At 35.0% G+C, this 21,247-nt stretch overlaps 2 protein-coding genes across 2 annotated transcripts; both read left to right on the top strand.

Moving 5' to 3' along the window:
- Positions 1-12,302: 12,302 nt before the first annotated feature.
- LOC123197436 (AAA-ATPase ASD, mitochondrial-like) lies at positions 12,303-14,131 on the top strand. The gene has a single exon (XM_044611744.1). The coding sequence runs from the start codon at positions 12,339-12,341 to the stop codon at positions 13,884-13,886; it is 1,548 nt and encodes a 515-aa protein (XP_044467679.1). The 5' UTR covers positions 12,303-12,338; the 3' UTR covers positions 13,887-14,131.
- A 4,580-nt stretch (positions 14,132-18,711) lies between these two features.
- On the top strand, positions 18,712-20,793 carry LOC123197546. The gene has a single exon (XM_044611863.1). The coding sequence runs from the start codon at positions 18,712-18,714 to the stop codon at positions 20,791-20,793; it is 2,082 nt and encodes a 693-aa protein (XP_044467798.1).
- Positions 20,794-21,247: the final 454 nt, after the last annotated feature.

Raw genomic sequence — 21,247 nt, 5'->3', positions numbered from 1 at the left:
TCCTGTAATGTCAAAAATCACTGAACACAAGCTTAATGGTTCTAATTATCTGGATTGGAGTAAAACAGTTCGATTGTACTTGTTGAGTCTGGAGAAAGATGATCACCTTACACAAGCTCCTCCTACAGATGGTACTAGACAAGCATGGCTACGAGATGATGCTCGATTATTTTTGCAGATCCGAAATTCTATTGAAAGTGAGGTAGTCAGTTTAATTAATCACTGTGAATTTGTTAAGGAGCTAATGGAATATTTAGATTTTTTGTATTCTGGAAGAGGTAATCTTTCTCGCATATATGAGGTGTGCAAAGCTTTTTATCGTGCAGAAAAACAGGACAGAACCATCACATCTTATTTTATGGATTTCAAAAGAACTTATGAAGAACTTAATATGTTGTTACCTTTTAGTCCTGATGTGAAGGTTCAGCAAACTCAACGAGAACAAATGGCCATCATGAGCTTTCTAGCTGGTCTTCCATCTGAGTTTGAAACTGCCAAATCTCAGATACTTGCTAGTCCTGAAATTTCATCTCTGCATGACACATTTACTAGGGTACTTCGTACAGAAAACACCCCATCATTTCAGAGTAACAGTGCTCTTATTAGTCGAAGTGGTGCATTTGAAACTGGACGCTCATATAATAAAAATAGAGGAGGGAGCAGCAGCAACCGTGACAAAGTTATTGATCGTAATCATGAGTCAGGAGGGATTGTGTGCTATTACTGTCACGAGCCAGGCCATACAAAGCGTACTTGTAGGAAGTTGCAGAATCGGGCTTCAAAATCCCAATCAGCACATGTTGTAGCAACCAATATTGCTACCAATTCATTATCTGAAGAGACTATTATGATTTCTGCAGATGAGTATGCCAAGTTCTCCCAGTACCAAGAATCACTAAAGTCTTCATCAACTCCTATCACTGCCAGTGTTGAGTCAGGTAATCCAAATACATGTCTTGTTTCCTCCTCATCCAAGTGGGTCATTGATTCTGGTGCTACAGATCATATGACAGGTAATCCTAACCTTTTTTCAACCTTTCAGTCATTTGCATCCCCTTCTAATGTTACGTTAGCAGATGGATCAACATCATCTGTTCTTGGTTCTGGAACTGTTAATCTAACCCCATCAATTTCATTGTCATCTGTTTTGAGTTTACCACAGTTTTCCTTTAATTTAATTTCAGTAAGCAAACTCACTCGTGCGCTTAACTGTTATGTCTCATTCTTTCCTGATCATTGTTTATTTCAGGATCTTATGACGAAGCAGATTATTGGTAAAGGACATGAATCTGGGGGTCTCTATGTACTAGATATGCAAATGCCAAGGTCCATTGCTTGTTCCAGTGCCTTAACTCTATTTGAAGCTCACTGTCAGTTGGGGCATCCTTCTCTACCTATGTTGAAGACCCTATGTCCACAATTTCGTCATGTATCTTCGTTAGATTGTGAGTCATGTCAATTTGCCAAACATCATCGTCTGTCTTCAGGTTCTAGAGTCAATAAACGAGCTAACTCTCCTTTTGAGTTAGTTCATTCAGATGTTTGGGGTCCTTGTCCTAGTGTGTCCAAAACTGGGTTTAAATATTTTGTTACTTTCGTTGATGATTATTCTCGTATGACTTGGCTTTATTTAATGAAAAATCGTTCTGAAGTATTTTCTCATTTCTGTGCCTTTCATGCTGAAATAAAAACACAATTCCATGTTTCTATTCGTACCTTACGTAGTGATAATGCCAAAGAATATTTCTCTGAATCTTTTCAGTCATATTTGATTCAAAATGGCATTCTTCATCAGTCCTCTTGTGCTGCCACACCATCTCAAAATGGAGTAGCTGAGCGGAAAAATAGACACTTGCTTGAAACAGCTCGAGCACTCTTATTTCAAACGCAAGTTCCCAAACATTTTTGGGCTGATGCAGTGTCCACATCCTGTTTTTTAATTAACCGCATGCCATCATCAATTCTCCAAGGTCAGATCCCTTACACTGTTCTTTTTCCAGATAAACCTTTATTTTCTATTAAACCCAAAATATTTGGTAGTACATGTTTTGTTCGTGATATTCGTCCTAGTGTCACAAAGTTAGACCCTAAGTCTTTGAAATGTGTGTTTCTTGGCTACTCTCGTCTTCAAAAAGGATATAGGTGTTTTTGTGTCACCCTAAACAAATATCTGGTGTCATCTGATGTTACATTTTTGGAAAACATTCCTTTCTTTTCTGCTTCTCCCACTTACAACATTCAGGGGGAGGATGATGATTTGTTGGTGTACACTGTTACCTCATCTCACCCTTTAGAGGATGCTGCTACATCTGTTAGTTCTTCAAAAATTTCTCTACCTGAAGAGTCTACTCCTACCAGACCACCTATTACGCAAGTGTATTCTAGACGACAACAACCTCCGGATACATGTCCTGAACCATTCTCTTCGTCGTCTGATCCAGTTCCTAATGATATTGATCTACCAATTGCTCTTCAAAAAGGTAAAAGGCAGTGTACTTATCCTATCTCTTCTTTTGTTTCTTATGGTCACTTATCCCCTATTTCTTGTTCCTTTATTGCATCACTTGATTCTATTTCTATTCCTAACACCACTCATGAAACTCTATCTCATCCTGGTTGGCGTGAGGCTATGATAGAGGAAATGAATGCCTTAGCTGATAATGGTACTTGGGACTTGGTCAATCTACCTGCAGGAAAGAAAGCCATTGGATGTAAATGGGTGTTCACAGTTAAAGTTAATCCGGATGGATCAGTGGCTCGCCTTAAAGCTCGGTTGGTTGCTAAAGGATATGCACAGACTTATGGGGTGGATTATTCTGACACTTTCTCTCCTGTTGCTAAGTTGACCTCTGTTCATTTATTTATTTCTATGGCAGCTACCTATAATTGGCCTTTACACCAGCTGGATATCAAGAATGCATTTTTACATGGTGACCTTCAAGAGGAAGTTTACATGGAGCAACCACCTGGTTTTGTTGCTCAGGGGGAGTATGGAAAGGTGTGTTGGCTTCGCAAATCTTTGTATGGTTTGAAACAAAGTCCTCGTGCTTGGTTTGGAAAATTTAGTCAGGCAATTCAAAAGTTCGGCATGATAAAGAGCAAATGTGATCATTCAGTTTTCTATAAACAGTCTGAAGCTGGTAGTATTCTTTTGGTTGTATATGTTGATGATATTATTATTACTGGAAGCGATAATGTGGGAATTTCCTCTCTTAAATCATTTCTTCACACGCAGTTTCAAACAAAAGATTTAGGGGGGTTGAAGTATTTCTTGGGCATTGAAGTAACAAGAAGCAAGAAAGGTATCTTCCTATCTCAGAGGAAATATGTGCTTGACTTATTGACTGAGACAGAAAAATTGGGAGCCAGACCATGTAGCACTCCGATGGTTCCTAATCTACAGCTTACAAAAGATGGTGACTTGTTTGAAGAACCCGAGAAGTATAGAAGATTAGTGGGAAAGTTGAATTATCTTACAGTGACTCGTCCTGACATTGCATATTCTGTCAGTGTTGTAAGTCAATTCATGTCATCTCCAACAGTCGATCATTGGGCAGCGTTGGAGCAAATTTTGTGTTACTTGAAAGGTGCTCCTGGACGTGGTATATTGTATGAAAATCATGGTCACACTGGTATTGAATGTTTTTCAGATGCAGATTGGGCAGGTTCCAAGGTAGATAGAAGATCCACCACTGGTTATTGTGTTTTTGTTGGAGGAAATTTGGTATCATGGAAGAGCAAGAAGCAGAGTGTTGTGTCCCGATCTAGTGCAGAATCAGAATATAGGGCTATGGCTCAGTCCGTGTGTGAGATAATATGGGTATATCAACTCTTGACTGAAGTAGGTTTCCAGATGTCCTTACCAGCGCAATTATGGTGTGATAATCAAGCTGCTCTTCATATTGCCTCTAATCCTGTGTTTCATGAACGAACTAAACATATTGAGATTGATTGTCATTTCGTTCGAGAGAAGATTCAGCAGAACTTTATTTCTACAAGATATGTGAAGACTGGAGAACAGTTAGGGGATATTTTCACTAAGGCTGTAAATGGGGTTCGGATTGATTATATTTGTAACAAGTTGGGCATGATTAACATTTATGCTCCAACTTGAGGGGGAGTGTTACAGAATCTGTAAATATGTGCATTAGTAGATATAGAGATTAATTATAGGAATTAATTATGGTAGACGCAGATTTTAGGATCTCAATTATAGGAATCAAATATTTTGTTTCCTACTCTAGAATACCTAATATGTATATATAAACATATCTCTGTAATAGTATGTATATGAATAAAATATACTCTGAATTTCAGTTTCTTCACCTGCAATTCTTGATTTGATCGAATCTGTCTCGGCTGGAACCAATCAATTACTTGCTAGCAATAAAGGGAAAGTCACAAACTTACATGTTATTTACTCTTCTGGTGTGACTTCTCTACTGATAATGCAGACCAGGCTACAACTCATGATAAGACTGATCCAACCAAATTGGTGAATAGTCTTTAAAGTTCTGAAATTTGTCATCTATAAAGATTTGATGTTTCAAGACGTTAGATGTACTGTTAAGTATGTTTCCAAACATTGCATTCTTCAAGTAACTGATTGATACATTCCCATTATGTTGTATTCCTTCAATTCTATATATTTTATTTAATCACAAAGATTGATTTCTCAATCAAATCACATGTTAAGAAATCATGAAACCCAGTGCAAGGAGGTGATAAATTTATTTCAAAGGGCCAAAGATAAATTGAGAAATTTAGGTTAAAAGGGGTTAAGATGTCAAAGTGGCTCCAATTCGATCTCAAATATGCTTATGATGCGGGTTTATATGACACTTTGGGATTTGATACCAAATGGTGCATCCCTTGGAGAACAATATCCTAAAGCTAGTAATTGATATTGAGAAACACAAACCATATAAATTTTATCAAAAACCTATATTTTAAAATGTAAGATATAAGTCTCATACTTCACACTAAAATCGTAATAGAAGTTTTTCAACTAGTTAAATTTTCATAATGTTGAGGTATTAGATAAGTATGAGGAGTCACAAATAATTCTTTATTTGAAAATTTGAAGTTTTAGATATAAATTATTGAAACTTCTTTTGACTCAACCATCCCTAGAGCGACGTGAAGAATCCATGGTGTTACAAGTTTTCTTCCTAATTCATAGGAAGATTTACAAAGTAGTTAAGAGAAAAAATTTTTTTTACTCTTAAGTACCAAGAAAGATATCACGGCGGACAAAACTACAAGTCAATTTCAGTATCTCTTTCTACAATGTGCTCACACACAGGGTAACCCAACTAAGCTTCTTTAAGCCACTCAAATTTACCCTTCCAGAAACCCCATTAAGCTAAGAATGGATGATTATGAAAAGGTTTTCTGACAACTTCTTTAGCAAACTCATTGTTAATCGATCGTACCAAGCTCACTCTCTAGCTGGTTGTTCAAAATTCAAGCTGAGTTAGAACAGATTCTTGTTCTGAGTTGGTTCAGCTCGCATCCACCCCTATTGCTCAATGTCACTTTCTTTTTCAAAGATGAAGTTATGAATTCCTAGAAGGAAATACACTCTCAACTTCACCGGTTAAGCTGGATAAGGAATAAATTCATAATTTTTTAATTTATTTACAGATTTTAACGTGAATGAAAGCCATTTTTCACCGTATACCTCTTTGAATGAAAGTCATTATCTCTCACAAAGATGAACAAATTTAATTTCTTTAGTTATGGAATATATAAAATACAGCGATTGCATAAAATTGAAGCAGAGTCAAAGATGGCAGGCTCAGGCTGAATATGTTTTCTTCAGTAAAAGACAAGGTGACTGAGGCAACAAAACACAGAAAGAACCGAGGAAATTTAATGGCAATGAATCTAGTCATTATGGTTCCTTCTCTTGTTCTTTCCAACCAAAACTTGTTTATCTTGCAATACATTCATCCTCATCTTATCTTAACATGCCTATGAAAATGGGAAAACTCTATTCATATGTAGTGCATGAATATATATTTATTTCTAGCCTAAAAACAAACTCAATCCTTACTTGTTTGATTTGACCTTGAATTCTAACTCAAACTACTTGAATCGAATCCTACGCACTTGAGATATGAGAATAGATTCCAAGTACATATCTATTCTAATCTAGGAAGGATGAAAACTCACAATGGGGCATGTTTCCACATTTCGGAAATGTTTCCATGTTTCGGAAACGTTTCCACTTTCGAAACTCCCCAAAACTTGTACGAAACGTTTCGAGGTGTTTCAAAATTTTTGAAAAATTTTGAAATGCATTTCTTTTAAAAAAATCATGAAATTGATTAAAAACACATCTATTATATTTTCAAACTTGAAATATCTCTAAATCTTATATTGAATTTATCACCTCTCCACTCTTTGATGTATTACTCATCTCCTCTCCATCATGTTATATAAATTTGTGTGTATTATTGTTTTCTTCTTAAATATCTATATATGCTTACACAAAAATAATTTATAATAGGTTTTATGATTCAATTTTATAGTATTCTTTTTTTAATTATTTATTTTTATATTATACAAATTTATATATTTCTATTATAAAAAATTTGATATTTATAAAAATATATATATATATTTTTCATATTTATAAGTTTTCCTAAATTTCCATTTCCTATATTTTTTAGAAAATATATTCCCACGTTTCCGTTTCTGTGCTATGTAGATTCTAATATCTCAAGTGGTAGGATTAGATTCAAGTAGTTTTAGAAATTTTAAAGGTTTAGGAATAAACTATTGAAACTTCTTTGACTGGAGTCATCGCAACAGAGCCGTGAAGAATCTGTAGTGTGACATGTTTTCTTCCTAATTGATAGAAAGAAAGAAATATTTTACTCTTAATTACCGACTAATGAACCCTTACCTCATAGCCACTATATCATATTATCAGAATCCGATTTCATTGAAAGCTCTGCCGAATATTTTACTCACTTTTCAACTAAACGTCCAAGGACGTTAACAACTTTGCTTCGCCTGAAAGATATGTAGAGAGTTGCAGACAAAACTACAATTCAATTTCAGTCTGTCTTCCTGCAATGTGTTCACACACAAGATAACCCGACTAAGCTTATTTAATCCACTCAAAATTACCCTTCCACAAACCCCATTAAGCTCAAGAATGGAAGCCACTAAAGACTTGTTTCCTCATGTGGGTTCTGTTCTTGCCAGTATAATGTTTGTTTGGGCTATGTTTCGGCAGTATTCTTCTTATGAATTTAGGATGTTCTTTGAGAAATATTCCAAAAGATTGGTCATTTTCGTCTATGTAACACTCATCTCTAAAAACATAGCTCTAAGTGAAATATAGACCCAAAGAGACATACTAAAAATTCTACTTAACCACAGCAAATAATTAAGCATGATATCTAAACTTATATTGTAAGTGTGCAAAAAGATGTAAAACATTCAACTGAATAACTTCACATCCCATATCATGAAGAAAATCTTAATAATATTATTCAACAAACCCAAAGTGTTTGATATCAACTCCCAAATGAAAATAGTGCATAAATAAAAACATAGTCTCCAAAAACAAATACATAAAACTCAAATAACATAATGACATAAGTGCCCTCCTCATGCAACATTCTAAACTGGACCGTTGACTCTCCCGTATGTTGTACTACTCACCTCGTCTACCTACAAAACCACAACAAGGACACACAATATCTCAACTATAGTGTTCCATTATAACTTATAACGTGGTTACTCTCAAATGTTTTCCAATATCCCAAATGCCCATACAACTTACTATGACATGCTCATGCCCTAAACCATAAGTGGTGTTATCTCGGATGACTAATGTTTAAGCTGATCTAGACATTAGACATCCCTAATACTTAAGCTAATGAATTTGGATGAATAAAGAAAATCTTTCATTCCCATTCAAGGTCATTTATATATATCAAAGTACAAATTCACATGTCAAGAGTTAGGCTGGTTGTACTTATATCAACAAAAGCACAATAAAATATAGATCATCATCCATTTTAAATAAAATATCAACTAACAAAATAGTTGTGCTAACTTGGATTATATTAAAGGATACAAATAACCTCAAGTCACTAATAGTTTTCATCTACATATACCTTTTTCTTGTTTATACCAAAAAAAAAAAAAAATCTATAGAAATAGATACTGCTTAGTGTTAACACTTGCATAAGACTTTGAATATGTTCAATTATCCTTGGAACTATTATTGAAAAGAATTTAAAAACTGTCATGATGTAGAATTACTCTTATTTAGAATAAAGTCATGAAAATTAGTAGCATTCCAATTCGAATGAGTTTTGAATTTAGGGTATCACAGTTTGACTTCTAACTCAGCTTCCAGCTCATTGTTGATTCACTTCAGCACATCAATTGAGAATAATAATAATCAGTCACTTGTTCTAAGCATGGACGATCATGAAGTAGTTTTCCAACAACTTTTCTGATGACTTCTCCAGCAAAGTCATTGTCAATCGAGCGAACCAAGCTCAATCTCTAACTGGTCATTCAAAATTTAGGCTGACTTTGAATAGATTCTTGTTTAGGGTCGGTTAAACTCGAATCTACCCCTATTGCTCACTGTCAATCTTGCATCCAATGGTGAAGTTATGAATTTCATAAAGCTAAATACACTCTCAACTTCGCTATATAAGCAGAATAAGGAATAAATTCATATTTTTTAAAATTTCTTTACAGATTTTTGCTTGAATTAAAGCCATTTTTCACCATATACCTCAATGAATGAAAGTCATTATCTCTTACAAAGATGAACAACTTTAATTTCTTTGGTTATGGAATATAAAGATTACAGCAAGTGCATAAAATTGAAGCAGATTCAAAGATGGCAGGCTCAGGCCGAATATATTTTCTTCGGTAAATGACAGGATGAATGAGGCAACAACACAGAAGAAACTAGGGAAATTGAATGGCAATGAATCTAGTCTTTGCGGTTCCTTCTAACCAATATTTATTTATTTTATTATTTTTATTTTTATTTTTAAGGAGGAACCCTTATATAAGTTGGAGAATCTAACCACACCAAAGAGGTAAAAACTTATATTGAATGACCAGTTTCACAATCATTGTATCAAATAAATCACTGCTAATATGTTTCAAACTGATATCCTCTTTGTTGCTTGGAGCCCTACTTTTATCACACAAATTAACCCTTGCAATCCTTTAAACTTTACTTGTTTGATCTGACCTCGGATTTGAGTTTGAATAATATAGATAGATTACAACCCTAATTGACATTCCTGGTAAGTATGAGGATTGAGGAGTGTCAAACATATATATATATTCTGGTGTGGCTTCTCTGCTGATAAGACAGACCAGGCTACAACTCATGTTAAGATTGATCCAACCAAACTGTTGAACAGTCTTCAATGTTCTGAAATTTGTCATCTATATAGATTTAATCTTTCAAGACGAGAGATGTACTATTAAGTATGTTTTATGTTGTGTAGACATGGATTCCTTCAATTTTATATATTTTATTTAATCACATAGATTGATTCCTTAATCGAAACACATGTTAAGAATTCCTCAAACCCAGGGCGAGGAGCTGATAAATTTATTCCAGAGGGCCAAAAATAAATTGAGAAAGTTCGTTTAAAAGGGGTTAAAACGTCAAAGTGGCTCCCATACGATCTCAAATGTCTTTTGACTTGGGTTTATATGAAACTTTGGATTTGATACCAAATGACGCATCCTTTGGAGCACAATATCCTAAAGCTAGCTATTGAGATGGTATACTCTAAAATCAAATAAATCTCATATCAAAAACTCATATTTTGTAATACGAGATGCAAGTCTCATACTTCACATTGAAATCGTAAAAGAAGCTTTTGAACCTTTCAAAATTTTCATTATGTTGAGACAGTAGAAGAGCATAAGGAGTCACAAATAATTCTTTATTTGAATATTTTAAGTTTTAGAAAAAAAATTAGGCTAATGAACCATTGCCCATCCAAGTTTTAGCTCAATCTCAAAAGCATACCCACGTCTCTTCAAAAACTCAAACACTTACTCATAAACCAACTTCTATTAGAATTTTCTGTTAAGGTTAAAAGTAAAATCATCATTTTACTAATAATAATAAAAAATATATAATTTATTTCATTTCCCCCCTAGATATTAAAAACTCACATTTCACTTCCTAACCTCAAATTTAAAAAGTTAAATCCCCCCCCCCCCCCCCCCAAATCCTTAGGGTTTTCTCCCCTCTCTAGTCTCTGTCAACGGTGGTCTCCACTTTTAGCCCTGCAATCCCCTTCCTCGGTAGAGAACATCAATGGAGATGAAGAACTTTGTCTCCATCGACAAAGACATCAATGGAGAAAAATATTTTGACTAGGTCACCAGGAGTACAAGTAACACTACGTGACATGAGTCTGAAAAATATTTTTGACTTGAGATTTTTATATGTTGTTTCTTTACTTAAGATTGATATATAATTTTTTTTATTCAAGATTTATATATGATATTTTTGACTTGAGATTGATACATGAAAAGTTTAGATATATTTTGGAATTTATATATTGTTTTGGCCAAACGACTATTTCCCACCCAAGGTTTGATGTTTTCTCAAAAGTCTCCCTTTTAACTATGGAAACACCAAATACCCACCCATGGCCGGTTAGATTTAACAAAACTCTAATGCCTGCAAATTTTATCTCTTTTTGCCCCCCTAAACTTTAAAAACTAAAATTTTCCCTCAGCTTAAATTTTAAAAAATGGCAGTTTCACCCTAGGGTTTGGTTTTGAAATCTCCGACGATCGTTCCAGCTCCATTGCCGACGACCTCTCCCTCCCAAAGTAGCCTCTCCTTCTGACGAATGCTTTCCTCCCATTTAGAGGCTCGATCAGCGTCGAAGACGCCTTGGGAGACGAAGAACTTCGTCGGGGAAGATGAAGTTCTTCGTCTCCCCAGACTAAGACGAAGTCGTCGTCTTCGTTTGGGAAGATGATTGTCTTCCCAAAAGAAGACCTCTGGGAAGACGACGACTTCGTCTTCGTCTGGGGAGACGAAGAACTTCGTCTTCCCCGACGAAGTTCTTCATCTCCCAAGGCGAAGACGAAGCCGATCGAGCCTCCAAATGAGTGGAAAACATTTGCTGGAAGGAGAGGCTGCTTCGGGAGGGAGTGGTCGTCGGCAATGGAGCCGGAACGGTCGTCGGAGATTTCAAAATCAAACTCTAGGGTGAAACTGCCATTTTTTAAAACTTAGGCTGGGGGAAAATTTTAGTTTTTAAAGTTTTGGGGGGCAAAATTAGATTCTATTTTAGTTTATTTTTAATATTATAGCAAAAATGATGATTTTACCCTTACCACCGTTAGAGTTTTGTTAAATCTAACCAGTCATGGGTAAGTGTTTGGTATTTCCATAGTTAAAAGGTGGAAACTTGAGAAAACATCAAACCTTGGGTGGGAAATAGTCGTTTGGCCTATTGTTTTATATGTTTAAATATCTTATTTCATTTGACCTTTTTTGTCAGTATTTGCATGCATATTTTCATTTAGTTTTTGCTTATCGAGTTGACAACTTATGTTCTCGTTATCCAACTTTTTGTAAAGTAAATTTTGACATGGAGTGTAAGTGACTGTTTAACAATTGAGAAATGAGTAAAAAGTGGTTAATTAAGGAGATTGAAAAAAAAAATTGTATCTATTTGAGTGTATGTTTTCTATTGAGAATAATTATTTTGTTATAATGTTTTGAGGTTTAAAAAAAAAAACTATGTATTAAGACTTTATTTGGTTAAGAAATTTATAAATTATGTTGTGTTATAAATATGATGAAATAAATGGCAAAATGAGTGAATTGCAAAAGGAGAATTATAATCTTATTAAGCCAAAGCTACGAAAGAAGAAGAAAGAGGCAAGAGTGAAGAGACAAGAAGCAAATCGTGGATGCAAAAGTGTGTATATTCATGAGGAGAGGAGGGGGGTATTGATAGGGAATTTGTCACCCCTCCGGTCAACAAAAATGACTTTCTTCCAAGCCAAGTTTCCAAGGTATTTAATGTCTTTACATTACCATTTGCCTAAATTCAAAAACATGTGGTGGAAAAATCCACCATGCATAACATGTTGTATGTTTATGTAGTTTTGGGGTGTTACACATGTGCCCTTGATCTGATCCTATTTTCTGCTAGATATTTAACAGCAACAGGTTCCTAGTCAACTTTCTGTCACGCGTGGCCAACCGTAGATTTTCATGGTCGGTGGAAAAAAAAGTAACAGGTCTCTATATAACAGTAGACATGCAAGTTCTGAAACAGAGAAAATAGAGCAAAATGGTAACCATGGGGGAGTTCTGGGTTACTCTAACCTCAGTTGTAGCTGCAACAGCTATGTTTAGAACCTACTTCCCTTATGAAATTTGGCTCTATGTTGAAAGATTTATCCACAAATTGATTCGCTTTTTTAATCCTTACATTGAAATTACATTTCATGAATACTCTGGTAAATTTCTCAAGCGTAATGAAGCCTTCACTGACATAAGAAACTATCTCAGTACCAGAGCCACTTTGTGTGCAAAAAGATTTAAGGCTGATGTTGTGCAAGATAGCAAGTCTTTAATTCTCAGCATGGAGGAAAGAGAAGAGGTAACAGATATGTTTAAAGGGGTCAAAGTCTGGTGGGAATTGCGTCATAAGGCCCCTTCCAAAACACAATCAATTTCTTGGTATGGAAGCGACGACGATAAGAGATATTTCAAGCTCATATTCCATAAACGTCATCAAGAACTCATCACAGGTACTTATGTTAAGCATGTACTTGCTGGTGGAAAGGATGTTGCAGTGAGGAACCGCATTCGAAAGCTATTCAGTAATAATCCTAGCAAGAATTGGTATGGCTGGAGACAATCAAAGTGGAGTCATGTACCTTTTGAGCATCCTGCAACATTTGATTCATTGGCAATGGAGAGAAAGAAGAAGGAAGAGATCAAGAATGACCTCAAGAAGTACAGTGAGGGGAAAGAGTACTACACAAAAATCGGGAAGCCTTGGAAGAGAGGGTATCTTCTTTATGGTCCTCCAGGAACTGGCAAATCCACCATGATTTCTGCGATCGCTAATTTTTTAAACTATGATGTCTATGATCTTGAACTTACCACAGTCATGGACAACTCAGAGTTGAAAAATCTTTTGATCGAGACAACAAATAAATCTGTCATAGTTATAGAGGACATTGATTGCTCGCTTGATCTTACTGGTCAGCGAGAGAAGAAAAAGGGGAAAGATGAGGATAAAGAAGAGCAAAGCCCCATTGAAAAGAAGATGAAAGAGGAAGGTGAGAACAAAGTAAGCAAGGTCACTTTATCTGGGCTTCTGAATTGCATTGATGGCCTTTGGTCAGCTTGTGGGGGAGAAAGAATCATTGTGTTCACTACTAATTATGTGGACAAGCTTGATCCAGCACTTATCAGGAGAGGAAGGATGGACAGGCATATTGAAATGTCCTACTGTTGCTTTGATGCATTCAAGGTTCTAGCTAAGAATTATTTACATATTGACTCACATGAATTGTTTGCAGAAGTTAGCAGTCGGTTGGCAGAAACCAATATGATACCTGCAGATGTAGCAGAGCATTTGATGCCGAAGTCTGATGAAGATGATGCTGAGACTTGTCTGAAGAATCTGATTAAAGCTCTCAAGGTGGCGAAGAAGGAAGCAATAAAAAAAGCTGAGGAAGAGGCGCGCTCAAAGGCCGAGAAAGAGAAGGAGGGGGACAAGTGTACTTGCTCTGCTAAGAAGGATATGAAGGGTGATGAAACATCAACTAAGTCTGTGAAAGAGAATGGTTTCATCAACCAGGAAGATAAAGGCGTGGAGAACTGATCTTGAATTCTACCCAGAATTCAAGCAACGATGGTTTCACAACTTGTGAAGAATTGAATATAATCTTGCATATTTGGTATACAGTGTGTGTATCTTGCAGAATAAGCAGCTGAATCGCATAGTGATTGTTTATTGCAAATATGCTGGAGCTAACTAGCAGCAAGGCAATATTGGTTTTAGTTTGTTTTGTGTGTAGATCATGATACTGTTTGTATACAAGTCAATAAAATGTTGTTTCATCTCAATTTATCTTATATCTTTATATCTATCCATCCAAGTTATGGTGTCAAGCTGCAAATAACTGTGGAATGAGAACTGGGAGGACTGGTGCCTTGAACTGCCGGCGTCTACTTGTATCAATACAAATTCATGTAATAAGAATATTGTATTCATTCATTGAGTGTGATTACATTACTACTACATTCATATACATTGTTCTTTGCAATTGAACCACACTATATACAAATCTGCAACCCTTGCCTAGTTTCTTTCCTGAATTCTTGATTTGATCGAATCTGTCTTGGCTGGAACCTATCAATTACTTGCTAGCAATAAAGGGAAAGTCACAAACTTACACGTTATTTACTCTCCTGGTGTGACTTCTCTGCTGATAATGCAGACCAGGCTACAACTCATGTTAAGATTGATCCAACCAAATTGGTGAATAGTCTTTAAAGTTCTGAAATTTGTCATCCATAAAGATTTGATGTTTCAAGACGTTAGAGGTACCGTTAAGTATGTTTCTAAACATTGCATCCTTCAAGTAACCGACTGATACATTCCCATTATGTTGTATTCCTTCAATTCTATATATTTTATTTAATCACAAAGATTGATTTCTCAATCAAATCACATGTTCAGAAATCATCAAACCCAGGGCAAGGAGGTGATAAATCTATTCCAAAGGGCCAAAGATAAATTGAGAAATTTAGGTTAAAAGGGGTTAAGATGTCAAAGTGGCTCCGATTCGATCTCAAATATGCTTATGATGTGGGTTTATATGACACTTTGGGATTTGATACCAAATGGTGCATCCATTGGAGAACAATATCCTAAAGCTAGTAATTGATATTGAGAAACACAAACCATATAAATTCCATCAAAAACCCATATTTTACAATGTAAGATATAAATCTCATACTTCACACTAAAATCGTAACAGAAGTTTTTCAACTAGTTAAATTTTTATAATGTTGAGGTATTAGATAAGTATGAGGAGTCACAAATAATTCTTCATTTGAAAATTTGAAGTTTTAGATATAAATTATTGAGACTTCTTTTGACTCAACCATCCCTAGAGCGACGTGAAGAATCCATGGTGTTACAAGTTTTCTTCCAAATTCATAGGAAGATTTACAGAGTAGTACCAAGAATGATATCACGGCAGATAAGAAAGGATGATTATGAAGAGGTTTTCTGACAGCTTCCTCAGCAAACTCATTGTTAATCGATCATACCAAGCTCACTCTCTAGCTGGTTGTTCAAAATTCAAGCTGAGTTAGAACAGATTCTTGTTCTGAGTTGGTTCAGCTCGCATCCACCCCTATTGCTCAATGTCACTTTCTTTTTCAAAGATGAAGTTATGAATTCCTAGAAGGAAATACACTCTCAACTTCACTGGTTAAGCTGGATAAGGAATAAATTCATAATTTTTTAATTTATTTACAGATTTTAACGTGAATGAAAGCCATTTTTCACCGTATACCTCTTTGAATGAAAGTCATTATCTCTCACAAAGATGAACAAATTTAATTTCTTTAGTTATGGAATATATAAAATACAGCGATTGCATAAAATTGAAGCAGAGTCAAAGATGGCAGGCTCAGGCTGAATATGTTTTCTTCAGTAAAAGACAAGGTGACTGAGGCAACAAAACACAGAAAGAACCGAGGAAATTTAATGGCAATGAATCTAGTCATTATGGTTCCTTCTCTTGTTCTTTCCAACCAAAACTTGTTTATCTTGCAATACATTCATCCTCATCTTATCTTAACATGCCTATGAAAATGGGAAAACTCTATTCATATGTAGTGCGTGAATATATATTTATTTCTAGCCTGAAAACAAACTCAATCCTTACTTGTTTGATTTGGCCTTGAATTCTAACTCAAACTACTTGAATCGAATCCTACGCACTTGAGATATGAGAATAGATTCCAAGTACATATCTATTCTAATCTAGGAAGGATGGAAACTCACAATGGGGCACGTTTCCACGTTTCGGAAATGTTTCCATATTTCGAAACTCCCCAAAACTTGTACGAAACTTTTCAAGGCGTTTCAAAATTTTACGCATTTCTTTTAAAAAAATTGTGAAATTGATTAAATAGACATCTATTATATTTTCAAACCTGAAATATCTCTAAATCTTATATTGAATTTATCACCTATCCATTCTCCGATGTGTTACTCATCTTCTCTGCATCATGTTATATAAATTTGTATGTATTATTGTTTTCTTCTTAAATATCTACATATGCTTACACAAAGATAATTTATAATAGGTTATATGATTCATTTTTATAGTATTCTTTTTCTTCATTTTTTTAATTATTTATTTTTATACTATACAAGTTTATGTATTTCTGTTATAAAAAATTTGGTATTTATAAAAAAAACTTATATTTTTCATATTTATAAGTTTTTCTATATTTTCATTTCTTATATTTTTTAGAAAATACATTTTCACGTTTTTTTTTTTGTATTTCCGTTTTTGTGCTACGTAGATTCTAATATCTCAAGTGGTAGGATTAGATCCAAGTAGTTTTAGAAATTTTAAAGTTTTAGGAATAAACCATTGAAACTTCTTTGACTGGAGTCATCGCAACAGAGTCGTGAAGAATCTGCAGTGTGACATGTTTTCTTCCTAATTGATAGAAAGAAAGAAATATTTTACTCTTAATTACCGACTAATGAACCCTTACCTCATAGCCAATATATCATATTATCAGAATCCGATTTCATTGAAAGCTCTGCTGAATATTTTACTCACTTTTCAACTAAAGGTCTAAGGATGTTAACAACTTTGCTTCGCCTGAAAGATATGTAGAGAGTTGCAGACAAAACTACAATTCAATTTCAGTCTGTCTTCCTGCAATGTGTTCACACACAAGATAAACCGACTAAGCTTATTTAATCCACTCAAAATTACCCTTCCAGAAACCCCATTAAGCTCAAGAAGGGAAGCCACTGAAGACTTGTTTCCTCATGTGGGTTCTGTTCTTGCCAGTATAATGTTTGTTTGAGCTATGTTTCGGCAGTATTCTTGTTAGTGTGTGAAATTCCATATTTTTAAGCATTTAATTTCCTTGATTTGTGATATTTAATTTGTTAATTATTTGATTAATTGCTTGTTTTAGGAAATTGGGCATTAATTGTATTATTCTGAGAAAAGATGCAAAATAAAAGGAATTTAGAGTTGTCACGTATCAAGACAAAATGACGGCAAAATACATAGGAGATGGCTGATTGTGGAAATGAGAGAATCGCGCTATTTATTGAGAAATTCACAAATGAAGACTTAATTAACAATTGGAGGAAGTTCAGGTCCTTTGGATGATATTTGGCACAAAAATATTACTCAATGACTTAAGCAGACTTGGCAGTATAAAAAAGACAATTGTTCTCCGTTTTAGGGTTTTTTCTGGTTTTTTAGCATTCTTTTCTTTCAGAAAGAAACACAACCGCAACCTTTCGCTGGTTCTTCTTCAATTAGGACAGGATTTTTATTTTAATTTTCTGTGAAGCCATGAACATAAACATGAGTGGCTAACTCTTTTCTTTAGTTGAGTAATCAGGATCATGGTTCTACGACGATTGTGAGATCTTCTTTACCCGTTCTTTTCTTTTAAATATTTAATTTATTCCTGATTTTATTTATTGTTGTCTTGTTCAATTAAATAGGACACATCTTATTTATTTTGGATTAAAACAACTTTGCTAGATTAAATTATTGAATCCGTAATTGTTTGATGATTTAATCATAAGTGGCCGGCTAGCATGCTTGGTGAAGTAGAATGATTATTGTATGTTAGTGGAATAGGTTAATCTAATTTAAACAAAAACAGCGTCTGTGTTTTGTTGATTAGAATCGGTGGTTTTTCTAATTCTTAATTCTGTTTTCAATTTAAATTCTAAGATCGTATCTAGAACTGATTGAAAAACAAGAGAAGTAATTCAAGAACGTTTCTTAATTACCAACACCTAAGGAAAAGCAGAACAACGAGCGTCTCGATGTTTCATAACCGGTTTATTTAAAAGAAAAAATTAATCTTTTTATCGATGATCAATTGAATTGAACCATACCTGAATTACTTGGCTAGAACTCGTCTTTTTATTGTTTCAATCTAGTTTTCTGATCACTTTGATTATTTAATTCTAAATTAATTTATTTTTGTTTATCCGTACGATTCGAAACAACAAAATCCCTCTTGCTTTATTTTGTTATATTTCAGATAAATAACCCAATCTCTGTGGATACGACTCTACTTGTCCTATCTACAAGTTTTCATTAAGAGAGTAGAAAATTTTATTTTTGGTGGATTCGACACCCACCAAATTTTGGCGCCGTTGCCGGGGATTGGTGTTGATAATTTGTCTGAAATTTTTTTTTTTAATTTTTGTTTAATTTTTTTTTATGACCCGTTTGAACCCTGCAGGAGAACTTTAGTTTGATTCTGAAATCGAGAAGACTGCGAGACAACTCCGCAAGGAAACTAAATTAAGTAAAGCTTCTTCTTCTTCATCTTTTGGAATTAATTTAGGAGAGGATTTAACAAATACGAGAGTAGCAGCAATGGTCGAATGAGAGCTTACTTTGAGGGAGATGGCTATACCTGTCATCAATCAACAACCTTTGTGCATTACCTATCCAAACATCGATGCCAATTTTGAACTCAAATCAGGTTTGATCCATTTATTGCCTACTTTTCGAGGATTATCAGGTGAGGACCCTCATAAACACTTGAAAGAATTTCATGTGGTTTGTTCCACTATGAAACCACAAGGGGTAAGTGAAGAGCAAATTAAACTGCGTGCTTTCCCTTTCTCTTTAACTGATAAGGCTAAGGATTGGCTATATTATTTACCATCAGGTTCTATCAATAGTTGGGATGAGCTTAAAATACAATTTTTAGAAAATTTCTTTCCTACTTCTAGGGTCACCTCAATTAGAAAAGAAATATGTGGGATTAGGCAATATAGTGGGGAGACACTTTATGAGTATTGGGAGAGGTTTAATCAGCTCTGTGCCAGTTGTCCCCATCATCAAATTTCTGATCAGCTATTAATTCAATATTTTTATGAAGGTTTATTGTTGTCTGACAGGAATTTGATCGATACAGCAAGTGGTGGAGCTTTGGTTAATAAAACTTTAACAGAAGCAAAGAGATTGATCTCAACAATTGTCGCCAATACTCAACAATTTGGCATTAGACAGGATGCAATGGTGAGAAGGGTTAATGAGGTAAGCAATAATAATCCTCTTAAGCAAAGACTTGATAAACTCACCTCCTTGTTAGAAAAATTTGTAGTGAATCACCAACAAGTGAAGGCTTGCGGGATCTGTTCGAACACAGAGCACTCTACAGATGCATGCCCTACACTTCAGAAGAACACACATGAGGATGTTAATGTCGTAGGGGGTTATCAGAACCAAAAGAGGTATGATCCATACTCGAATACCTATAATCCAGGATGGAGAGATCACCCGAATTTCAATTATGGCCAAAAGAACAATAACTTCCAACAGCCTGGATACCAAAATAGGTCGCCCCCTCCTCAAGCGTTTAATCCAACACCCCTACCTCAGTCGAAAGGTATGTCTCTTGAACAAATTGTTACTGCGCTTGTTAATAATACACAACAATTTCAACAGGAGACAAGGGCTAGCATTCAGAATCTAGAAAATCAAGTCAGCCAATTAGCTACTGTTGTGGGAAGATTGGAAACTCAGAATTTTGGTAGATTGCCATCTCAGATTGTGGTGAATCCAAAGCAAGATGCAAATTTTACTGAGAATATCAATGCAATCACCCTGCGGAGTGGTAAAGAATTGAAGGATCCTAAAAAGAAGATTCCAAAATATGCAAGAGAAAAGGAGATCGAATGCGAAATTGAGCCAAAAGAAGCCCAAAAATTGTCACCTCCTGCAGAGAAGTACATGCCACCTTTTGTGGTCACTCCACCTCCTTTCCCGAGCCAACTTGCAAAGAACAAAAAAGAACAACAAGAACAAGAGATCCTTGAAGTGTTTCGCAAGGTTGAGGTAAATATTCCCCTTTTAGATGCTATTAAACAAGTTCCTAGATATGCTAAATTCCTTAAGGAATTATGCACGTCAAAAAGAAAACTAAAAGGAGATGAAAAAGTGCATGTCAGTGAGAATGTTTCAGCTGTTCTCCAAAGAAAATTGCCTCAAAAGTGTAAGGATCCAGGTATGTTCACAATCCCTTGCAAGATTGGTAATGTTAAAGTTCAGAAAGCTATGATAGATCTAGGAGCATCTATTAATGTCATGCCTAGCTCAATTTATCATTCTTTAAATGTCGGACCTTTAAAACCCATCGGTGTAATAATCCAATTAGCTGATAGGTCCAATGCATATCCCGAAGGGGTGTTAGAAGATGTTCTTGTTCAAGTTAATGAATTGATTTTTCCTGCTGACTTTTATGTTCTTGACATGGAAGATGATAACTCATCTAAATCAGTCCCAATTTTGCTAGGAAGACCTTTTCTTAAGACATCTAGAACAAAAATTGATGTTTCGGAAGGTACTTTAACTATGGAATTTGATGGTGAAGTAATTAGATTCAATATTTATGAAGCCATGAGATTCCCTAGTGATGTCAATTCAGTTTTTGTTGTTGATGTAATCGATTCCCTAGCTCAACAAATTTTTGAGTTGTAGGATTCTGATAATTTGAAGGTTGTCCTTAATAAAGGACTTAACATAAGAACATTGCAAAGAATTCAACAGAAGCTTGTGGTAGATGACGGATTGAGTGATACGATTTATGAGCTAGAACCATTCGAAACAACCAGGTATGATGTTTCTTATATTTCATTACCCGTATCTAACTCAAAATTACTTCCATCAATTATGCAGGCACCTGAATTGGAACTTAAGCCTTTGCCAAGCCATCTCAAATATGTATATTTGGGAGATAATGCGACCATTCTTGTGATAATTTCTAACAAACTCACTCTTCTTGAGGAAGAAAAACTCATTAGAGTCCTTAGAAATTACAAGGAAGTCATCGGATGGACCATCGCAGACATCAAGGGTTTGAGCCCATCACTTTGTATGCATAGAATCTTGCTAGAGGAGAACACTAAGCCTTCGAGGGAAGCTCAAAAAAGGT

This window comes from Mangifera indica, chromosome 15, assembly GCF_011075055.1.
Source record: "Mangifera indica cultivar Alphonso chromosome 15, CATAS_Mindica_2.1, whole genome shotgun sequence".
In the NCBI taxonomy this organism is placed as follows: Eukaryota; Viridiplantae; Streptophyta; class Magnoliopsida; order Sapindales; family Anacardiaceae; genus Mangifera; species Mangifera indica.
The sequence above is the reverse complement of the archived record's forward strand: the minus strand, read 5'-3'. Positions and strand labels throughout refer to the sequence as shown.

What these genes read in the sequence shown, in the direction of transcription:
- LOC123197546 (XM_044611863.1), top strand. Translation starts at nt 18,712, where the DNA reads ATGGCTATACCTGTCATCAATCAACAACCTTTGTGCATTACCTATCCA.
- LOC123197436 (XM_044611744.1), top strand. Translation starts at nt 12,339, where the DNA reads ATGGTAACCATGGGGGAGTTCTGGGTTACTCTAACCTCAGTTGTAGCT.